Raw genomic sequence first — 21,926 nt, 5'->3', positions numbered from 1 at the left:
AAAGCCCTTTTGTGGGGAGAAACTCATTCTGATTGGCTGTGCCTGGCTCCCCAGTGGGTGGCCCCACCCATGGATGCACCCCTGCCCAGTCATGTAAAGTCTATAGATTAGGGCCTAATGAATTTATTTCAGTTAACTGATTTCCCTATATGAACTGTAACTCAGGAGAATATTTGAAATTGTGGCATTTATATCTTTGTTCAGTGTAGTTGGCCTTGCCTATTCATATTTGCCTTCTGTGTTGATGAGAGAATGTTAATATCAATCAGTTTGTTTTATTGTTTGACTTTTTTGTTTTCTTATTTAGTATTATTAAGGGAAGATCTGAGTAACACTCCAATTCACATGGCAACACATCTGAAACCCTGTTTTAGGGATGCTATCCCCTCTTGATATCTGTCTGAGAAAGACCTGAGGGGATCTTTGAGAACAGACTTATCATGTAATTCACATCTAAAGTGTCAATAAGTTTCCCAAATGACTGGGAAATAGAATTGGCACTGTGAATCCAGTATTTCCTCAATGGGCTGTCTCAGCCTAGGCTTGTCAAGTCATACATTTATGACCTGGAATCCCCTTACTGTGCTGGAGTCATCCTCTAACTCCACATCTTCAGTGTTTACAGTTAGGCCTGTTGGTGAACTCTTAAGTTATGCTGAATGACAGGAGGTCACGGCACACCGAGCATACTGCTGATACGAGGTTACTCTACCTTCTCCCATGAACCCAAACTTTACATTGAGTAGTTATGTAAGTGCAACTACTGAACTGCATCCTTCAATCTAGTTTTCCCACCAACTCTCTGCTTCTGATCATTTTACACCACTCAAACTGTCAATTGAGTACATTCAACAGAGTTCCATACTCTACATTTTCATTCCTTTTATTTAAACATACTTTTTTTAAATATACAGTAATACAGCAACTACATGTTAGACAAATCACTGCTAGAACTATTATCTTTATAGCACTGGGATCAGTGCTCTCATAGGTTTCTCTGAAGTGTTTCTGAATAAAATGAACACCCATGAAACCAACTGTGTGATATTAATTCCTCTTAGAGAAGCTGATGCTGACGAGGAATGTGCTGCAGTAAATGTAGCTGATCTTGTATTTTGTCAAGGTCATCAATAAGTCATATTGATGTAGGTTACAATTTTACATTTGTCATTTAGCAGACACTTATCCAGAGTGACTTAGTCGTGCGTGCATTCATTGCAAGCGCCATGCTCTACCAACTAAGCCACAAGGGGCACATTTTCTGCCAAGATCTTTATGGTAAGATGGATACAATAAGACAATCCAGTGGTATTTGCTAGTTCTTTATTTAAAAAAGTATCAAAATATGAAACAATATTGCTTATTTAATCAACAATCTCTGCGCCTAAGTGAAAAGACATACAATACATAAAATCCCAGGAGCCGGCCAGTCCAAGTACTTAAGGATATTCACATGGACGGCACTCTAAAAATCCATCAATGTGACTATCATCTTTAGTGTAACTGGCTTTCTGAAGGCCCTGTCCCCGGATTACTGTGACAGTCATTTGTGGTGGTGATGACTAATTTACACTGCTACTACTGTAGGCTCATTCCATGAGTGTGGGTTCACGTTTTCCACCATGTAGGCCCTAATTGTGAAATGTGAGATGTTCCATCTCAGTGGGCTACGCCTGTCCAAACTAGAAAAATACAGTAACTAAACGTGGGTGTGAACTGTGGTGCACTACTCTGCTTCTTTGTAGACTCATGAAAAGTAAAGGTTACATTAGTACAGATCTGAAAGGGCAACCTGGTCTCTATGCATTTCTTATTATTCTGTACATAAATCCGAGACACTCCATTTAGTATGATATGTATTAATGTGGCTGTCCATCACCCATTTTGTATGATATGTTATATTAATTGTAATTCATGTCACAAATTTGCAAAGCGTATGATATGTTACGAATTCTAGCCAGCTGGCTAACATTAGCTGGGCTAGGGGTTGTTAGCATTAGCTAACATGCTAAGTAGTTGCAAAGTAACTAAAAGGTAGTCAAAAGTTGAAGTTGTCCGCGATAAGATTCGAAACTTGTGCGAGATGTTTGCGTTAAACGGCCTTCCAGCCACACCGACCAACAACCCTACTTTTGCCTTAAGTAACCGTAACATATCATACTATATCATTTGTGTCCTGGATTTACATTTACTATGCTACGTCTGGTCAGAGACCAGGCTGCATGAAAAGTAAAGGTTACATTAGTACATATCTGAATGGGAAGTTTCTATAGGATCATTTGCCTGAGATGCTCTTCCAGCGTGTTTGACACCGTTTCCCCTCTTCCCTGTGTGACTCCTATTAGTCATACAGCAGTCATGATTCTGTTAGCTTTATTTACACATGACCTATGCTGCTCCTTGTGTAATTTCCCAGCAGTGATAGTACAATTTGATTAATATGACACATTTAATCATAATCCTCTGGGCTTTCCCAGCTCTGCCTAACAGAAAGCCCAGAGGGAGTATTCATTTATTTTTTACAACCAGGGCTAAGTGGGCTTGAGTTAACAAGCATTTCCAGCAAGCTGAAGGAACACCGATTTAGATAATGCTTATGATTGCAAACCTACAGTGGTGAAAGAGTTCACTCTGGTCTTGATCTTATCAGACTAGGTTAAAGGAAGCCCTTTGATCACATTCAATGCCTATTGCCGACATTGTAAATTGTGTGTCAAGTGCAATTAACATTTGTATTCGTTAACAGACTTTTCCAGTTACTTTAGATATACGTCTGTGTAAAGGGGAAACCCCCACCTGAGAGGATTCTCTGACCGTAGCATTTCCTCCTACATTATTTAGAATGTCCAGTCCCTTTTCGAAATCTCTTCCTGGAAAAGTTGGGTAGATTAAGCTGCCTTTGTATTATAACGTCATACTGTATCCTGCACACATTTCAATGTCCTTGTCAATGTTTAATTTACCAGGTAGGTTAACAAAACACATTCTCTCATTTACAGCAATCTCTTGGGGAATGGTTACAGGGGAGGGTGGGATGAATGATCCAATTGGAATGTCCTTAACTCTATACCAGTCAACAAAAGCAGTACATTCACACAGGAAAGTGGCTCCAAGTCACATACTGTACCACAGTGGTACATTGTTATCATAAATGAAATTCTTAGTGCTGAGGCATTACCCTGTACTTGCTCTTCGTCATACCTTGCGCAATGAAACGTTCGTCACATCTCGGGTTGTACAGTATATTAAGTAGGGATATTCCCTTCAGCTTAGAAACTGTGGGCAGCTAGGTTTAGCCATTCAGGGAACTGAGAAAATAAAACGTGACTATGATACTGTATAAGCCAGTGGGAGGCATGGAGGCTGCCAGTCACAACTATACAGAGCTTCCTGTGTTGTACTGCTGTACCCCCTCATTCACTGTTACATTATGGTCATGGCTCTGATACTACCTTCATACACATTTCAAGAGTAGTATTACGTAGTCAGGCCATAAAGGACACTTGCCATCAGTTTATGAAACCAGGAAATGTAAATAGTTTAACTAGTCCAGCTGCAGCCAATTGCTAATGCATATGTCATAGTGACATCAGTGTTTTTCCCCCTAAATTTCCCCATCACTACTGACATTTGAATATCAGTTTACGAGCTAGCTGACATGTACATGATCTTAACATAGTGACCTAGTTTACCTTTGAATGTGCCTGTGAGATAAGAAAATGACTGAGGTATTAGAAATATCACAGAATAAAAATATCACAAATTCAAAAAAAATATCTAAGCCTCAATGTCTTATTCCCAGCGACTCAGTAGCATGGTCCAGCAGAGCTGGAGTCCAACTGTATCAGCAGTAGTGTCAGCCCGGGCTTGAGGCTAGCAATGTGTAGGCATCGGAGTGCCCGTGTGAAGTAGTGATCATTAGGTCAGACCCAGTATGACCCTGTTCCAAGTTAATTGTCACGCCCACAAGTACAGTGAAATGCCTTTCGCAACAATAAATATCAGTAATACTCTTTTAAAAAATAAATTAAAGTGGAACAAAAACACATGAGAAAGTAAGTCCACTGCCACTCACACAGGCAGGAGCTTGGTCTCAAAGTCTTGGGAGCACAGGATTTCAGAGCTGCTGCCCTGCTCCTGCTGAGGGTGGTGGAAACTGGTCACCACCAGGCTCCTGGGTTCATCTGAGACAGAGGGAGAGCGGAGGTGAAGATTGAGCCCTCTCAGATTAAATGATGACGCTTCGTTCAGGATTACAGTTTGAAAGCTGACAAAGAACAATGTTGCACTGCTGTATGATGAGTAGGAATGAATAACATTGTATAAGCATCTAATTACCTGTAGGGGGAGTTAGCTCATTAAGGGTTGGCTCCTTGGGGGCTGTCTTCTCTGGCTTCTTTTTGGTGATGATGATGACCAGAAACAAGACGATAAGGAGGATAAAGACCCCAAATGAGGCACTTATAGCCCAAAAAAGCCCTGTGCCATCAAAGAAAGAGGCTTTGTCATTTTTAAAAAAAAAACAAGGTGATATAACATTTTGCCATGGGTTAGATTCACTGGTCTTACCCTCAGGGTCCGCCTGTGTTGAAGGTAAGGTGTTGACTTCTGGCGTTACAATGTTGGCAATGCCGCACTTGCTGTCACTGACTGCATCTCCCACTGCAACAATGTGTTCATTGGGATGCAGACAGCTGGGACAGAGATGGAGAAATAAAGATTAAGGATTGGCTCTCCAATATCAGATTACATTGAGTAGCCATAGCGGAGGATTTTAGTTCTGAGTTGCTGAGATTAAGTCAAGTGTTTTGCTGCATACGGTAATTTATGCAATGGCATTAGTACTATCGGTAATTCCAATATTGACGCAAACTCAAGAGTTTACAGGGGGGGATTCAATCTAACCTTGTTCTCCAAGACTTGCACTTCTCATGGATTTTGTCATTGAAGGTCCCTTCTGGACAATTCCGGCAGGACCCTATGGAGACAGACATGCAGAGGGTCGGACTTGGTGAAAGTTTTCCATGTGTCCTGATCTTGTGTCTTACTAGGCATGCCAGATAACTTGTTTGACTTTAAGGTCTGCAGGTACAGATGTGTGTCTTACTTGCAGCAGGAAGAGGTTCCTGGCCCGTCCCACACTCCTCAACACAGAAGGAGCAGTGGTCATCACCACATCGGAATCCTGCCCTACAGTCACATTCTGTGTCCTTGCTTTTTGTACAGGCCGCCTTAAGGAATTGGGCGCCACCTACACACACGCAAGCAAGCAAAAGAGGAGTAAAATGAATGTTAAAACGTCTCGCTCATCAACAATAGATATTTAAGTGTAGAGGGGAATAGATTCTATCAAATGGGTAAATCTCTGGTGACATACCTACACACTGAGTACACCTGAGACAGGATTGTGATGTACCATCAGTTGTGTAGGTCTCATTCCTACATGGAACGCAGAGCTTTTCTGGGTCTGGTCCACAGCGTGTCATCAGACGGTTCCCTACACAAAATACACCGGCAACAATTGAAAACACATCTACATCCATAATAACATCACAATCGCTCCATCAGTAGCAATTGCAGTGGATGGTAAATATATTTGATAGGAAACTATTTCCAGCCCTCTTCCACATACCAGATACAGTTGTTTGATCATTATCCAGACACCCCCCCCCCCTCTGGTGGTACTAATAGAAGCCACTGAAACTCAACTGGGTCACTGTGGTATACCCACTAAAGGATACATATGATTTAATTAACCTGGGATACAGTAGATTGTTCATCCCCACGAAAGAGAGAATTTAACCAGATAAAGCCTTTAGAATTTACTTCTCAAAATCCAAGCCCCATTACATTAATTCTTGATTATTTATAGGTTACATTTAAAGTTAAACCATTTACAGTAGCCTGGTTTAGACATTTACCTGGATTGCACCTTTCACAGCAGACATCAGGAGAACCAGCAGAGGTTGTCCATTGTTTACAACCTATCTCACCAGTGCTACTCAGGCAACACAGTGTGAGCATAGAGATACACAGTACCCTGAGGACCAGATGCATCTTCTCTCGCTGCCCTCCAATTCACACAGAAAATTAGGAACACAGAAGGGCTATGGATTCCAGGTGCAGTTGCAGTGCAGTGCAGTGCAGTTTGCTTGACAGTAATAATAATCCAAATGTTATAGCAACAGCAGTACCCTACTTGAAAGCACCCTTTCATATGATGAGACTTCAAACTCTCCTGGCTTTATGTGATTTGGGGGGGGCGTGGACAATTTTTTTAAACTTTTTTTTTTTTTTTTTTTACTAGGCAAATCGGTTAAGAACACATTCTTATTTACAATGACGGGCAGATTTTTACCTTGTCAACTCGGGGATTTAATTCAGAAACCTTTCGGGTACTGGTCCAACGCTCTAACCACTAGGCTACCTGCCGCCGACAAAATCCTAACGTTTATCTATTTGTCACCTGTTGCAGGCGTAAAATAAACTATTTCAGACGCAGATTAAGTGCTTGAAAGGGATATGTCAACAGAACTAATTACAAGCAGAGAGATGTTCAATAAAAAGTTGAAATGACAAATACAAGTAACGAAACTAAATTGGAGAGTGGAAAGATTATCAACAGTTTTTCTTCCGTTTCCTATGATAACACGTTATCTTCTGTCCTGTAGCCTACTCATTGAAGTTGCGGTCCACGAGTGGAGACGTGATTTGCAGTTGAACGATTCGTTCTCTTTGAACGACGTTTATTTTAGCCGTTCGCTCCTCCAGCTCAGCGGTTCCAGAGACGTAAACCGACCTCCAATGCGCGAAGGAAAATAGATCATGAGCATAGAAATACATGTTTAGAAAGGATAATTGATCGCATGGTGCCAGAATGAGAAACAAAAACATACAGCATGTGCTCAGCGAACTCGAGAACAAGTCGCATTGCGTATCATCTTGCCCGGCTACTGTAATGAAGTGCTATTTCCTATGCAAATGACCAGCTTACTGCTATTGCATTGCTATAACGGAGACAACACATAGCAACGTATTGACAACACATAGCAACGTATTTTCACAGTAAAACATGTTAGGGCACACACAGAATATCTCTCACACACACACTCACTTAAATCATCCACAACACTGTCAAAACAGGATACATCCTAGCCACAGGTGCTAGCCGTCAGTTCGGCCACAACATCTTGCCAAGACAAGAACGCACACACATACAAACACTCATTGCGAGGACACACAGACTTGACTTGTGAAGACAGGGACGCACACACATACACACACTCATTGCGAGGACACACAGACTTGACTTGTGAAGACAGGGACGCACACACATACACACACTCATTGCGAGGACACACAGACTTGACTTGTGAAGACAGGGACGCACACACATACACACACTCATTGCGAGGACACCAAGATAAGAACGCACACACATTACACACACTCACTGCGAGGACACACAGACTTGACTTGCCAAGACAGGAACGCACACACATACACACACTCATTCCCTCTCCTGGGGATGGGTTCCAAAGACAAAGAACTCTTCCAACTGCCAATGGGACGCCGACACCAGTCTGGAGGGAACTGCCAATCAACTACCAGCAACCTACCAGAGGCCTGATCTACCAGAATCTACCTACGTCAGACCCATGAATAAAATGACTGTACACAATGTATCGGGGCTCTTTTCTGAAGGTTCCCTATGAGCTAGACGAACGAGAGTCCGTGCACGCTTTGCCAGATATCTATACACTACAAAAATAAACTGCCTTTACTATACCTGATCCACCTTGTCCAGTGTTTCAACTTGGTCTCCTGTATCGATTCATCAACACTACCCAGACTCCATGCTCCCGCCAAATGCTACGCCCGTTAGTTGCTTCTTTAGTTTCCGGGTCTGGGACGTCTGTTTTGTGTTTGATATTGGTGAATTATATATCCGATCTAAGGCTTATGGTATTTTCTCAATACAAATGGCGAAAACCAAGTCCTGTTTTAGCGTACCTCTTTGTTCAAATTCAAGAAAAAAAGCTGTATCTAATGTCTGGTACTTTGAAGTCAAACAGGGTTGGTCTGGTCTTGGTGGGCTAGCTCGAATTGCGTTAACACTACCTCAAGAATATGAATAATGTCATATTGACTTTTCATAGCCGATCATTCAGAGTTAGACAAAACAGCAGGTCTGGGACAGGTAAACAGGGTTCCATAGCTGCAGGCAGAACAGTTGAAACTGGAGCAGCAGCACTACCAGGTGGACTGGGGACAGCAATGACTCATCAGGCCAGGTAGTCCTGAGGCAATACAAATGGTGAAAACAGTTTGCCAAATGGCGAAGTCAGTTTGTAAAATGTTTGCCCTGCTAGAGCCGCCCGGTCAACTGTAAGTGCTGTTATTGTGAAGTGGAAACATCTAGGAGCAACAACGGCTCAGCCGCAAATTGATAGGCCACACAAGCTCACAGAACGGGACCGCCGAGTGCTGAAGCGTGTAAAAATCGCCCTCTGGTGCAACACTCACTACCGAGTTCCAAACTACCTCTGGAAGCAACTTCTGCTCAATAACTGTTCGACGGGAGCTTCATGAAATGGGTTTCCATGGCCGAGCAGCCGCACACAAGCCTAAGATCACCATGCTCAATGCCAAACGTCAGCTGGAGTGGTGTAAAGCTCGCCGCCATTGGACTCTGGAGCTGTGGAAATGCATTCTCTGGAGTGATGAATCACACTTCACCATCTGGCAGTCCGATGGACGAATCTGGAGAAGGAGAATGCTACCTGCCCCAATGCATAGTGCCAACTGTAAAGTTTGGTGGAGGAGGAATAATGGTCTGGAGCTGTTTTTCATGTTTCAGGCCCCTTAGTTCTAGTAATGGGAAATCTTAACATTGTAAAATACATACACTGACATTCTAGATGATTCTGTGCTTCCAACCGTTGTGGCAACAGTTTGGGTAAGGCCCTTTCCTGTTTTAGTGTGAAAATGTCCCTGTGCACAAAGCGAGGTCCATACAGAAATAGTTTGTCGAGATCGGTGTGGAAGAACTTGACTGGCGTGCACAGAGCCCTGACCTCAACTCCATTGAACACCTTTGGGATGAATTGGAAAGCCGACTGCGAGCCAAGCCTAATCGCCCAACATCAGTCCCCGACCTCACTAATGCTCTTGTGGCTGAATGGAATGCCTTTCCGGAAGAGTGGAGGCTGAGAGTGTAGCACCAAATGGGGACCGACTCTCATATTAATGCCTTCAGTGATTTTGGAATGAGATGTTCGACTAGCAGTTGTCCACATACTTTTGGTCATGTAATGTATTTATCTAGCTGGTTTTGCAAACGTTAGCCTAGCTAGCATCAAGTAGTGCCGATATAAACTTGCTGTAAAAACCACTCTAGCTTAGTTTAGAAGAAAGACAGAAGTTTATTTTTTACAGGAGAGTTACTTTTGATCCACCATAGAACAAGGAGTTAGTTATACAAATCTTTGCTATCTGTGTCTGTAGCAAATATTTTCATAACTAACCCAAGATTGACCAGAGCCTGTCGTTTCCAATGGGAGCAAATTAATCATAGTGGGCAGAACAAGCAAGGAGGTGGGCAGAGCCAAGCAGGAGCTAGTGAGATCCTATTGGCATGTTCTAAACATTTTATTTGCATATTTCTGTTAGGGAACGCCTACTCTGTGAGTTGCGCGTCTGCAATAACTCAATTCATCCTTGCACTCCTCCTAAACAAGGAAATATTTTGAAACGTTGGCAAAGGGTAAAGTCTACAAAACACAGTCCACTCTGTTTGTTACATATTCTAGTTTTGGAAACAGAAAACTGTATGGAGATAAAATGTTTTATCCAAGAGAAAATTAGCAGAACCTCTGCCAAAATCCATCTCATTCCATCAACTCCCACTGCCGGCCGTTGGGTGTCCTCTCGTCAACATTTTCGGTAGTGAATGGAACGCCAACCACATGCCCCACCCCCGTGAGAGATAGGCCTTGTGGCTAACGACAATGCAGCTGAAGAATTTAGTGTAAGTCTTCAGGCTACATATCACCCTCATGGCAGTCAAGCAATGCATTCCCCCAAGAGTCGTTCACAATCTAGTCCGGTTGCGGCCACAACTGGACCTCGTTTCAAATGTATCAATAAATAATCTTATTTGTATGCCTAGCGATCAACAAATGTACATTGTTAAAAGCACACGTTTACAAGTTTCCATCACAAATGACAGCTTTTCAGTTCATAGTTCGCCGGTACAACTTTTGTACCATCGGCTGCCATTTAAAAAAAATGTCTGCCAGGACCCCATGGGGCCAAATGGTGGCTCCACATCTATATCATTTCAGCATATACTGTACTACATACATCTACCAATGTGCCAAATGTTGTGCTCTTATCACATAGTGCACGATCGAGTCATTATTTTGCTTAAGCGCCCCACTAGTATACAAAATATAATTTTACATTTTCATTCCTCCCTATTAACAAAAAAATCATAGCATTCTTTATTATCTTTTGGTGACTAGTTGCTTGACAAAGTTCGAAAATGGATCAAAGAAAGGGTTTCAAAATGATGCCATTTTTGACACACTGGGTCAGAATTGAGCCCAGTTTATGCTTTTAAGCTTGGTGAATGTCTCAAGGGAATGTGATGACATTGTACTGACAGAAGAACAAAGATAAAATATGTTAGAATTATTCACCCACTCACACAATGGGAAAATGGGAATGTCCTCTTAGGACAGAGAGGAAGACATTGCCAAATGTATTTCTCAGGAGAGAAAAAGGCCAGACTGAGAGACAGAGAAGGAAGCGTCAGGGCATTACATAGTATATTGTGCAGTGCAATACATGGTTTGGGAGAAGGCATTACACAACTTTTAAACTTTCCTTGTCATGCCCTTGTGCATATCAGCTGTTGTTTTGACTGACTCACCCATGTGGCTGACTCGGGAGTTTACAACTACTATAATTACTATTATTCCACAAATAGTTGCCTGTGATGGACTGATGAAGCATGGAAATTGAAAGTGAAACAAAAAAGCAACCTGTTATGCTGTGAAAGTACCAACGACTCCTTCCAAAATTTTACTGCATAAAATTCCAAGCAGACAGATCAAGTCCTCTTTGAATAGTTTGAGCCGGTGTGTGGACATGAAGCTAGGGTTATAGCTAGGGTTTGGGTTGAGCCGGGGTGTGGACATGAAGCTAGCGATATAGCTAGGGTTTGGGTTGAGCCGGGTGTGGACATGAAGCCAGCTAGGGTTGGGGTTGAGCCGGGTGTGGACATGAAGCTAGGGATATGGCTAGGGTTGGGGTGGCTAAGGGGATTGGGGTTGAGCCGGGGTGTGGACATGAAGCTAGGGATATGGCTAGGGTTGGGGTTGAGCCGGGGTGTGGACATGAAGCTAGGGATATGGCTAGGGTTGGGGTTGAGCCGGGGTGTGGACATGAAGCTAGGGTTATGGCTAGGGTTGGGGAGCCGGGGTTGAGCCGGGGTGTGGACATGAAGCTAGGGTTATGGCTAGGGTTGGGGTTGAGCCGGGGTGTGGACATGAAGCTAGGGTTATGGCTAGGGTTGGGGTTGAGTTGAGCCGGGGTGTGGACATGAAGCTAGGGATATGGCTAGGGTTTGGGTTGAGCCGGGGGCTGGGTGGACATGAAGCTAGGGTTATGGCTAGGGTTGGGGTTGAGCCGGGGTGTGGACATGAAGCTAGGGTTATGGCTAGGGTTGGGGTTGAGCCGGGGTGTGGACATGAAGCTAGGGATATGGCTAGGGTTGGGGTTGAGCCGGGGTGTGGACATGAAGCTAGGGTTGAGGTTAGGGTTATGGCTAGGGTTGGGGTTGAGCTGTGATGTGGACATGAAGCTAGGGATATGGCTAGGGTTGGGGTTGAACCGTGATGTGGACATGAAGCTAGGGTTATGGCTAGGGTTGGGGTTGAACCGTGATGTGGACATGAAGCTAGGGTTATGGCTAGGGTTGGGGTTGAGCTGTGATGTGGACATGAAGCTAGGGTTATGGCTAGGGTTGGGGTTGAACCGTGATGTGGACATGAAGCTAGGGTTATGGCTAGGGTTGGGGTTGAGCTGTGATGTGGACATGAAGCTAGGGTTATGGCTAGGGTTGGGGTTGAGCTGTGATGTGGACATGAAGCTAGGGTTATGGCTAGGGTTGGGGTTGAGCCGGGGTGTGGACATGAAGCTAGGGTTGAGGTTAGGGTTATGGCTAGGGTTGGGGTTGAGCTGTGATGTGGACATGAAGCTAGGGATATGGCTAGGGTTGGGGTTGAACCGTGATGTGGACATGAAGCTAGGGTTTGGGTTGGGTTTGGGGATAGCATTACAGCTGTGGAGACATTGTAATGCCATTCTAGGGTTCTTTTCTCCTGTCACTTTCTTTTCTCCTGTCACTGTCTCTTTTTTTTCATTTGCTACATTTTCTCACCACCTCCCTATCTATTTGTGTATGTACCTTCGAAGGGTGAGCTCTAACAGTAGGTATCTTGTTAGATCCCATCCTTTGGAATTACTTACTCTGAAACAATTACATTGTTAGATCCCATTGGGTAACCTGGTTAAACTGTTGGGGTAAACTATTTGCACCTTTGTGTGTTGCTTCTAAGTATCTGTCTTTGATCTTCTTTCTACCTTTCACACCCCCCACTTCGTCCTACACACAGGGGCGTAGGATGTAAGGTCATGACATCAAATGTCAACACCTCATCTGCCTAAAAACCTTACGTCAATAGCAAACACCCACGTCTCCCACTCTAGACAACACTTGCGTACACAGACAGAAAGCCGTAGTGTACACCCCTAACACTACAGCTTGTAAAAGAGAAATTGAAACACTGTATGGTAGACCAAATAAGAGCTGCTCATAGTCAGTGTATGGGCTTAGGCGGTTTGGAGTAGTTATTCACAGATAACAAAGCCTTTTTATATAGTGGGTTTAGATATTTGCACCGAACAGGGTCATACTGAGTCACTGCACATCTCTCACAATAGATTCCACCAGCTGTGCAACACAGCCATAGTAGACATTGCGTGTTCTGATCTGTAGCCCTGGAGAACCTTGCTCTAGTGTGTCTACAGTAGAAGCTACGCCTCTGCATCTGGGGTCGCCTCTTGAGCCACAAGCAGACACATCACTTCCTGTTAGAAACACCACATCCTCCCACTCATGTGACTGTGACAGATAGCATTTCAGCAGGGTCTCATGGCGTCAGAGCGGGGTCTGCTCTGGCCTGGTGTTAGCCTCCCTCAGCCTCAGACCATCAGCCCACAGGGAAAGTACAGCAGTGTTTGTACCAGTAAGTTCCACTCAGAGGCGGGTAGATTTAACATCAAAGCAGATCACTTCATCAGGGCTTTGAGGGCAAGGACAGTAAAATAAGACGTTACAGAACTTACTCCACCCTTCCTTGACAGAAATAACACCACATTATCGAAACAGTGTATAGTGTAGGCCTATGTGTATGGGCTCTTACTGCTGGTTTAATATAGTAAATGCAACTAATATGGATATTGGCTTCCATTTAGATATGTACAGCACTTACCGTCATTTACTACAGTTAAAAGTTGTCAAACCAACCTTTTTACTGGTTTCTGCAAAAAAATAAAAAATAAATCCACAACCAAACAATTGCACGGTTCGCAATGTTGTCGTTGTTGTTTTTTAAGAAATTCAGACAAAATCTTTGTACATATATATTTTTTATTCTTATATATAATACATTTCTATGTACAATTTATTCCTGTTTTTGTAAAGAAATAAAATGAAAGACAAAGCTTTGATTGCAAACAGTGTTTCATACCAAAGGGCCAGAGAAGAGAGAGCAAGAGAGAGAATGAGAAAGTGCTCAAATAATGATCAGAGTGTTGCGACAGAAAGGTCTTATGCAATCACACCGTTTCTGTGTTGTCGATAGACTTGGGCCGGGAGTCAATTCGATTGCAGGTTATAGGCATTGCCGACTTTAAAGGCAATGTTCCCACGTTTGCGGAGACTACATTCATGGTAAACATTGCATATGTCGGCTCAATCGAAAACTACCTTTACATTTCTATGGCAGAATCTGTAATCAGATCTGCTTCAGCCATCATCCGCATAGCGTTTGTTGGAAGTGGAACTGCGTTAGACTTGTCAAATCCACAAGTGGCTCCTGGCATTTATACCTAAATTGGACATTGCCATTGGCTGCACAGCTATCGCCGGTTAAAGCTTGATCTTAGGCCTTAAACACAGCTTAACCAATTAACCAACCTTCACAAGAAGGACTTTCAAATCAAGGGCTGGAATTTCATCAAAAATGATCTGGTGATATCACAGAAAAATACCTACACTGTACAGAACTGCACACCTCACTGTGAGAAGCATTGGTTTTCACTCTGATCTCTGTTTCAGTCAACACTTTTAAGAGACCCTGTTGACTTTAACTGATGACGATCAGATCTGTTTTAGGTAGTAGATCTGTGGTGGACGGCCACTGTTTGCAACTCTGTTTGCAGCTACACTACATGACCAAAAGTGTGGACACCTGCTCGTCGAACATCTCAATCCAAAATCATGGGCATTAATATGCAGTTGGTTCCCCCTTTCCTGCTATAACAGCCTCCACTCTTCTGGGAAGGCTTTCCACTAGATGTTAGAACATTGCTGCGGGGACTTGCTTCCATTCAGCCACGAGTATTAGTGAGGTCGGGCACTGATGTTGGGAGATTACGCCTGGCTTGCAGTCTGCGTTCCAATTCATCCCAAAGGTTTTCGATGGGGTTGAGGTCAGGGCTCTGTGCAGGCCAGTCAAGTTCTTCCACACTGATCTCGACAAACCATTTCTTTAGGGACCTTACTTGGTGCACGGGGACATTGTCATGCTGAAACAGGAAAGGGCCTTTCTCAAACTGTTACCACAAAGTTGGAAGCACAGAATCGTTTAGAATGACATAGTATGCTGTAGCGTTAAGATTTCCCTTCACTGGAACTAAGGGGCCTAGCCCGAACCATGAAAAACAGCCCCAGACCATTATTCCTCCTCCACCAAACTTTACAGTTGGCACTATGCATTCGGGCAGATAGTGTTTTCCTGGCATCCACCAAACCCAGATTTGTCCGTAGGACTGACAGATGGTGAAGTGTGATTCATCACTCCAGAGAACACGTTTCCACAGCTCCAGAGTCCTGTGGCAGCGAGCTTTACACTACTCCAGCTGACACTTGGCATTACGCATGGTGATCTTAGGATTGTGTGCGGCTGCTCGGCCATAGAAACCCATTTCATGAAGCTCCTGACGAACAGTTATGGTGCTGATGTTGCTTCCAGAGGCAGTTGGTAGTGAGTGTTGCAACCGAGGACAGATGCACTGACTTGTTGGAAAGGTGGCATCCTATGAAGGTGCCATGTTGAAAGTCACTGAGCACTTTCTTCAGTAAGGCCATTCTACTGCCAACGTTTGTCTATAGAGATTGCATGGCTGTGTGCTTGATTTTATACACCTGCCAGCAACGGGTGTGGCTGAAATAGCTGAATCCACAAATTTGAAGGGGTGTCCACATACTTTTGTATGTATAGTGTATGTGGAAACAGTTAAAAATCTAATGTGTTCACAACACGAGTCTGTTCTGGTCAGGAATCCATTGACTGCAATAATAATGATGCATTGGACAAAGCACAGCTAGGACAGTGGTCAAATCCTGGCCACTGAGTCACAGAGGGACACGATGTCTGACTGAGTGTCTACGTATGAGTCAGCCATAGAGCGAGACAACGTATGACACTGACCGTCAATGCAACATCATGATCACGTAAATAACATCAAACATTCTCCAGTGTATGGATTTTTTCCCCCAAATTTCAAATATTTAACAAAATGAATATGTCTATTCCTTTTAAAGCAGTTGAGATAGTCATGCAGATAAGCAGCCTATAGTTTAAACTAACAACTGGTTACAGTGCTTCCCTTAGTTGGACAAATACAAGGGCTGTGAAATAGGCCGAGGCTAGCTTTGACTAGTTAGAATATGTCACGGTCCCCCTGCAGACCGGATAGCAGGTCAGTCAGTTAGAGCAGGAGTTTTGGTATGATTGGCCAAATAGTAGAAGTTTGTGTAAAGGGCGACATTCTAGGAGGCTGACTCATAGTCCAGAGCCTCCCGTGAGGCTTCCCTCTTCCAGAGTTCTGTGTCCGGGTGGGTCTGGGGGATTGAGATCCAGACCCAGTCAGTTGGCTTGGGTGCTTGTTCTCCACATAGAGTAACTACATGCTCTCGGGACTGGACTGTCTGTGGCAGCTCACAAGGATCACCACATTGAACACCACTCACATCAATTTCACAAACTGTTCACGTCACGTCAATACAAAAGAGCTGTCTGGGGGTTCTGATCAGACACTGAGGCTCTGTGTGTTTTTGTGATGGCAGGACTCTCTTCAGTTCTGTTGTGCTCTTGTCTCCTGTCCTCCCCTGCTCCGACATCCGAGGGGCCGTTGTTGACAGCATGGGGACGGAGGGGACCAGCGTCTACATTCTCAACCCAGGAATAGTCAGTAGCAAATGGGGTAAAGAAGAGAAGGTGAGGTGGGACGGACGAGCGGTAGGACGGGGGGGCTAGTTTGTGCTCAGCAAGTTTTTAAAAGGCACTGTCCTGTCTGTCACATGATGTCAACAAAGAACTCGCAGGGATTGCCCATAGCGTGCTGGAAGGACTGGCGGCTAGCCGTGAGCTCAGGGGGGACGGCTCCTAGCCCCCGTACCGGGGGAGCCCCGGGAGGGGTGCTGCTGCTGACGGAGGTCTTAGAGGCCAGCCGGGACAGGCAGTATGAGGGGGGCAGGCCGGGGGGGCCGTAAGAGGAGGCGTGGCTTCGCTCGCTGTGGCCACACGAGCCGGGCCCAGGCTTGGTGAAAGTGGCGTGTTTGTAGATGAAGGATGTGTGGCTGTGGGTGTGGCTGTTCTGTGATTGACAGTGACTCCTGTGAGACTGAGCATGGCTGAAACCAGAGCGGGCGTGGCTGTGACTTGAGTGGGCATGGCTGCTGTGATGACTGTGATGACTCTGCTGGCTGGTGGACTTATCGCAAGCGCGCCTCGCTCCTCTGATCCCCTTTGGCTCAGTTTCACTGCATGTGGACCTGTGACCCTTCACTTGTGGGGAGGAGTTTTGGTCAGGGCCCTTCCCTGTCCCTGCGCTTGGGTTGGATCCACTGCTTCTGCTTCCTAGGAGAGGAGAGAGGGACACACACGTCAGCTGGGCAGCCACACACCTGGTTAAACCACACCAGACACAGCTCCAACTCACCAGCTTCTTATTACTGATTTTGAACATTTGGCTGAATTGGCTGCCATTGCTATGATAATCATGGAGGTTGGACATTCATTATAATTCTCATCCACTTTACAGGCCAAGATTCAATCGGTTGAAGCTTTAACTGCCGATAGCCAACAGCCGCATATAGCTGATGTTTTGGCGGTGTCGTACAGTCATACCTGTCCCACTCCCGTTAGAAGTTCAGAATGACAAAGTACAGGCCATATAGAAGTAATGACGCTCAAATTGAAAATCATGAAATTAAATGATGAGGATTTCTATCAGCCTAATCGAGGTGTAGATTACACCTCACATTCCAGTGTTCAAATTTGTAAGCGAGGCTGCATGGGATTTTTGTTACTGTGACTCCGTGCAGCCAATGGCAATGTCCGCTTTAGGTACAATGCCGGGAGCCGTTGTGGATTTCACAGCTCCACCTCAAACACCGTCAAAACATCAGCTATGCAGATCTGATTGAATCAGGCCCTTCATTGCCAACAGTCACAGGCAAATGTAACGATACACCTGCATCAAAGACACATTTTAAAATTGGAACATACTGCATTGATAATATCAAAACAAATGGGGCTTTTATGATTTGCTTTTGAAAGGAAAGAGCATTCCGTTGTGGAATTGTACAGAGAAAAATCACATTGATTGTATTGATACAGGTGTAAACATTACATAATTATTATCACATGATCAAACATGTTCCCCTCCTTTCGATAAGCAATGAGCACAACAGGACTGGGTAAAGTGGTTCATGACTGCCCCCTGCCAGTGAGAATGATAGTGCAAGATTTTGCCTGATTTGATCACCCTGAATCATGCACCTCTCATTCTGAGATTACAGCAGCACAGGACCAAGAGAGGGAGAACCGACGATCAGGAGAGTCACACAGACACAGCTGCAGGGGCAGAAACAGAATGGACACCAACATACTCAGAGGGAGAGGCACGGGAAAACAAAAACCTTAAGCTGTGGTATGAGGAGAATGTGGTCTATATTTATATATCAAGAGAAAGAGATATAGAGAGAGAAAGATAGGAAGAAATTGAGATGTAGAGAAGAGAGAGCGCAAAGGGCAAGAATTAAGGCAAGATAAAATGTATAGTGATGGATTGAGAGAGATAGATAAAAAGGAGAAGGAGAGAGGTAGCAGAGAGTGGGTTAGCTGTTAGCTTACCGGTTCCCCAGAGTCCTGAGACTACCTGGTCCATCAGTCTACCGTTGCCCAACAGAAACAGAGGGAACAACAGAGTTACACACACCTCCCAGCCCAGCCTAACCTGTCTAAACCCAGTCTACTGCTGTCACCTCCCAGCCTAACCTGTCTAACCTAGTCTACGGCTGTCACCTCCCAGCCCAGCCTAACCTGCCTATTGCTGTCACCTCCCAGCCCAGCCTAACCTGTCTACTGCTGTCACCTCCCAGCCTAACCTGTCTAACCCAGTCTACTTACTGTCACCTCCCAGCCCAGCCTAACCTGTCTAACCCAGTCTACTTACTGTCACCTCCCAGCCCAGCCTAACCTGTCTATTGCTGTCACCTCCCAGCTCAGCCTAACCTGTCTACTGCTGTCACCTCCCAGCCCAGCCTAACCTGTCTAACCCAGTCTACTTACTGTCACCTCCCAGCCCAGCCTAACCTGTCTACTTACTGTCACCTCCCAACCCAGCCTAACCTGTCTAACCCAGTCTACTTACTGTCACCTCCCAGCCCAGCCTAACCTGTCTATTGCTGTCACCTCTCAGCCCAGCCTAACCTGTCTTACCCAGTCTACTTACTGTCACCTCTCAGCCCAGCCTAACCTGTCTAACCCAGTCTACTTACTATCCCCTCCCAGCCCAGCCTAACCTGTCTACTTACTGTCACCTCCCAGCCCAGCCTAACCTGTCTACTTACTGTCACCTCCCAGCCCTGCCTAACCTGTCGGCATACTGTCACCTCCCAGCCCAGCCTAACCTGTCTACTTACTGTCACCTCCCAGCCCAGCCTAACCTGTCTACTTACTGTCACCTCCCAGCCTAACCAGTCTACTTATTGTCACCTCCCAGCCCAGCCTAACCTGTCTACTTACTGTCATCTCCCAGCCCAGCCTAACCTGTCTACATACTGTCACCTCCCTGCCCAGCCTAACCAGTCTACATACTGTCACCTCCCAGCCTAACCAGTCTACTTATTGTCACCTCCCAGCCCAGCCTAACCTGTCTACTTACTGTCACCTCCCAGCCCAACCTAACCTGTCTACATACTGTCACCTCCCAGCCTAACCAGTCTACTTGCTGTCACCTCCCAGCCCAGCCTAACCTGTCTACTGCTGTCACCTCCCAGCCCAGCCTAACCTGTCTACTGCTGTCACCTCCCAGCCTATCCTGTCTTACCCAGTCTACTTACTGTCACCTCCCAGCTCAGCCTAATCTGTCTAACCCAGTCTACTTACTGTCACCTCCCAGCCCAGCCTAACCTGTCTACTGCTGTCACCTCCCAGCCCAGCCTAACCTGTCTTGCCCAGTCTACTTACTGTCACCTCCAAACCCAGCCTAACCTGTCTAACCCAGTCTACTTACTGTCACCTCCCAGCCCAGCCTAACCTGTCTAACCCAGTCTACTTACTATCACCTCCCAGCCCAGCCTAACCTGTCTACTTACTGTCACCTCCCAGCCCAACCTAACCTGTCTACATACTGTCACCTCCCAGCCTAACCTGTCTACTTACTGTCACCTCCCAGCCCAGCCTAACAAGTCTACTTACTGTCACCTCCCAGCCCAGCCTAACCAGTCTACTTACTGTCACCTCCCAGCCCAGCCTAACCTGTCTACTTACTGTCTCCTCCCAGCCTAGCCTAACCAGTCTACTTACTGTCACCTCCCAGCCCAGCCTAACCTGTCTACTTACTGTCACCTCCCAGCCCAGCCTAACCTGTCTACTTACTGTCACCTCCCAGCCCAGCCTAACCTGTCTACATACTGTCACCTCCCAGCCTAACCAGTCTACTTGCTGTCACCTCCCAGCCCAGCCTAACCTGTCTACTGCTGTCACCTCCCAGCCCAGCCTAACCAGTCTACTTGCTGTCACCTCCCAGCCCAGCCTAACCTGTCTACTGCTGTCACCTCCCAGCCCAGCCTAACCTGTCTACTGCTGTCACCTCCCAGCCTAACCTGTCTAACCCAGTCTACTTACTGTCGCCTCCCAGCCCAGCCTAACCTGTCTACTTACTGTCACCTCCCAGCCCAGCCTAACCTGTCTACCTACCTCTAGTGAAGTCTATCCCCATCCTGTTCTGGTCCAACTGTGTCCTAACCTGTACAGCTCTCTCACTGAACCATGAGTTAGAAAATGTCCTCAGATACTGTTCTACTCATGGAAAACACACACACGCACACGCACACCCACTTGGAATTGCCAAATAAAAAAATGTCAATCAAAACAATTTATGGAAAAGATAAATAAGAGATGTAAACATAGCCCCAGTCCTACAACAGTCCTACTGAGAGTTCATCCTGGTCCCTCCTCTGTATCATTACTGTATCAAACCTCTCCGCCACTCAGAACACTCCAGGACAATAAGGATGGAATGCAATGGGAATAACAACGTCTGGGTGATTGATTTCTTGATGATTTGAACAGAAGCTGGGAAATCAGACTGAAGAGCACTATGACACGTGTAAAACAGAGGAGAAACTATCCTCCATATTGACTAATTACCACACCAGCCTGAATCCACTCTCCCTCAGTGCGGTGCTATGTCGGCACAATTACAAACAGTGCAGCAGCAACAGAGCACTGTACTGTCTAATGTTGCTATCAAACATAGGCTCAGTCAATATTGATGGGAGACTGGGACCTCAGTTGAAATGTTCATGCATAAATCAGCCATAAGCAGATAAGGTCCTTAGTTTAAGCAGCCAGTACTAAAGAGCTGTCCCCCGCATGATCCATGTTGAATCATGATCGACATTGACAATATAACACCATTTAAGAACACACTCTATCAAGTAAATATGTGTCTGTGTGTGTGTCAACTTCATTTCCTGGCAGGGCAAACAGGCTAAGTTTAACAGGCACATGCCTTATGGAATTTAAATACAATACTTTGTCAACAGTTGACATTAGCTGTCATGAATAGTCACCGCCATAATGTCATGTGACGATTCCTCTAAAATATCAATAAAAACAAATCAAGTTTTTATTGATAAGGATGCTAGTGTTAGTAGCCTTGCAGACTCACCCTCACTGTTGTGGCTGCCTGCACTCCCACTGTGGAAACTTTGGCAGGGGTCTGAGTAGCCTGGTGGGAAGCCTGGAGGGGCGGAGGGGAAGGGAGGGCAGGGGAACGGCTGGCCCCCCAGGGGCCATGGGTTGGTGGCAGGGGGAGGGAGGGGGGCCAGGGTATCCTGCTCAGAGCCCCCACCACTGGAACCCTCATTCAGGTTGAGAGACGCCATGTCTGATGAGAGAAAGAGAGAGAGCGACAGACAGACAGACACAGACAGACAGACAGACAGAGAGAGAGACAGACAGAGAGAGCGCAGACAGACAGAGTTAGTGACATCTATTGTGAGGTAGTCCATCTCACGACAGGTAAATAAAAACACTGCAATTGGTCTCTACAGT

The 21,926-nt window shown here is 45.4% G+C and overlaps 2 protein-coding genes across 5 annotated transcripts in view; both read right to left on the bottom strand.

Moving 5' to 3' along the window:
- Positions 1-1,306: 1,306 nt before the first annotated feature.
- tnfrsf9a (tumor necrosis factor receptor superfamily, member 9a) lies at positions 1,307-7,866 on the bottom strand. Of its 2 annotated transcripts, none has more exons than XM_042303843.1 (7): positions 7,790-7,866; positions 5,378-5,497; positions 5,108-5,251; positions 4,906-4,978; positions 4,570-4,694; positions 4,339-4,479; positions 1,307-4,184 (listed from the first exon to the last, which is right to left on the bottom strand). In XM_042303843.1, the coding sequence occupies exons 2-7, from the start codon at positions 5,484-5,486 to the stop codon at positions 4,072-4,074; spliced, it is 705 nt and encodes a 234-aa protein (XP_042159777.1). In that variant the 5' UTR covers positions 5,487-5,497; positions 7,790-7,866; the 3' UTR covers positions 1,307-4,071. The 2 variants fall into 2 exon arrangements, with proteins under 2 accessions (XP_042159777.1, XP_024240144.1); XM_024384376.2 differs by lacking the exon at positions 7,790-7,866 and adding an exon at positions 5,922-7,748.
- Positions 7,867-15,486: 7,620 nt separating this feature from the next.
- The window catches only part of dvl1a (dishevelled segment polarity protein 1a), a 47,643-nt gene continuing 41,203 nt past the window's right edge, over positions 15,487-21,926 (bottom strand). For 2 of the 3 annotated variants that reach the window (XM_024415858.2, XM_024415859.2), the window contains exons 14-15: positions 21,541-21,759; positions 15,487-17,216 (exon numbers count right to left, since the gene is read on the bottom strand). In XM_024415858.2, the coding sequence (XP_024271626.2) occupies positions 16,654-17,216; positions 21,541-21,759 (782 nt within the window). In that variant the 3' untranslated portion in view covers positions 15,487-16,653. Of the gene's footprint in view, positions 17,217-18,494; positions 18,533-21,540; positions 21,760-21,926 lie in introns of all 3 variants that reach the window. The other variant, XM_024415860.2, reaches the window with a different exon arrangement.

Source organism: Oncorhynchus tshawytscha, linkage group LG22 (assembly GCF_018296145.1).
Source record: "Oncorhynchus tshawytscha isolate Ot180627B linkage group LG22, Otsh_v2.0, whole genome shotgun sequence".
Classification (NCBI taxonomy): Eukaryota; Metazoa; Chordata; class Actinopteri; order Salmoniformes; family Salmonidae; genus Oncorhynchus; species Oncorhynchus tshawytscha.
This window is presented reverse-complemented; position numbering and strand designations above follow the sequence as displayed.

Bases quoted from the DNA above. Each gene is read 5' to 3' on its own strand.
- tnfrsf9a (XM_024384376.2), bottom strand. From the start codon at position 6,057: ATGCATCTGGTCCTCAGGGTACTGTGTATCTCTATGCTCACACTGTGT. The intron at 5,252-5,377 runs GTATGTCACCAG...GCGTGTGTGTAG, and splicing joins CAGGTGTACTCAGTGTGTAG to GTGGCGCCCAATTCCTTAAG. The intron at 4,695-4,905 runs GTTAGATTGAAT...TCTCTGTCCCAG, and splicing joins TGCAAGTCTTGGAGAACAAG to CTGTCTGCATCCCAATGAAC.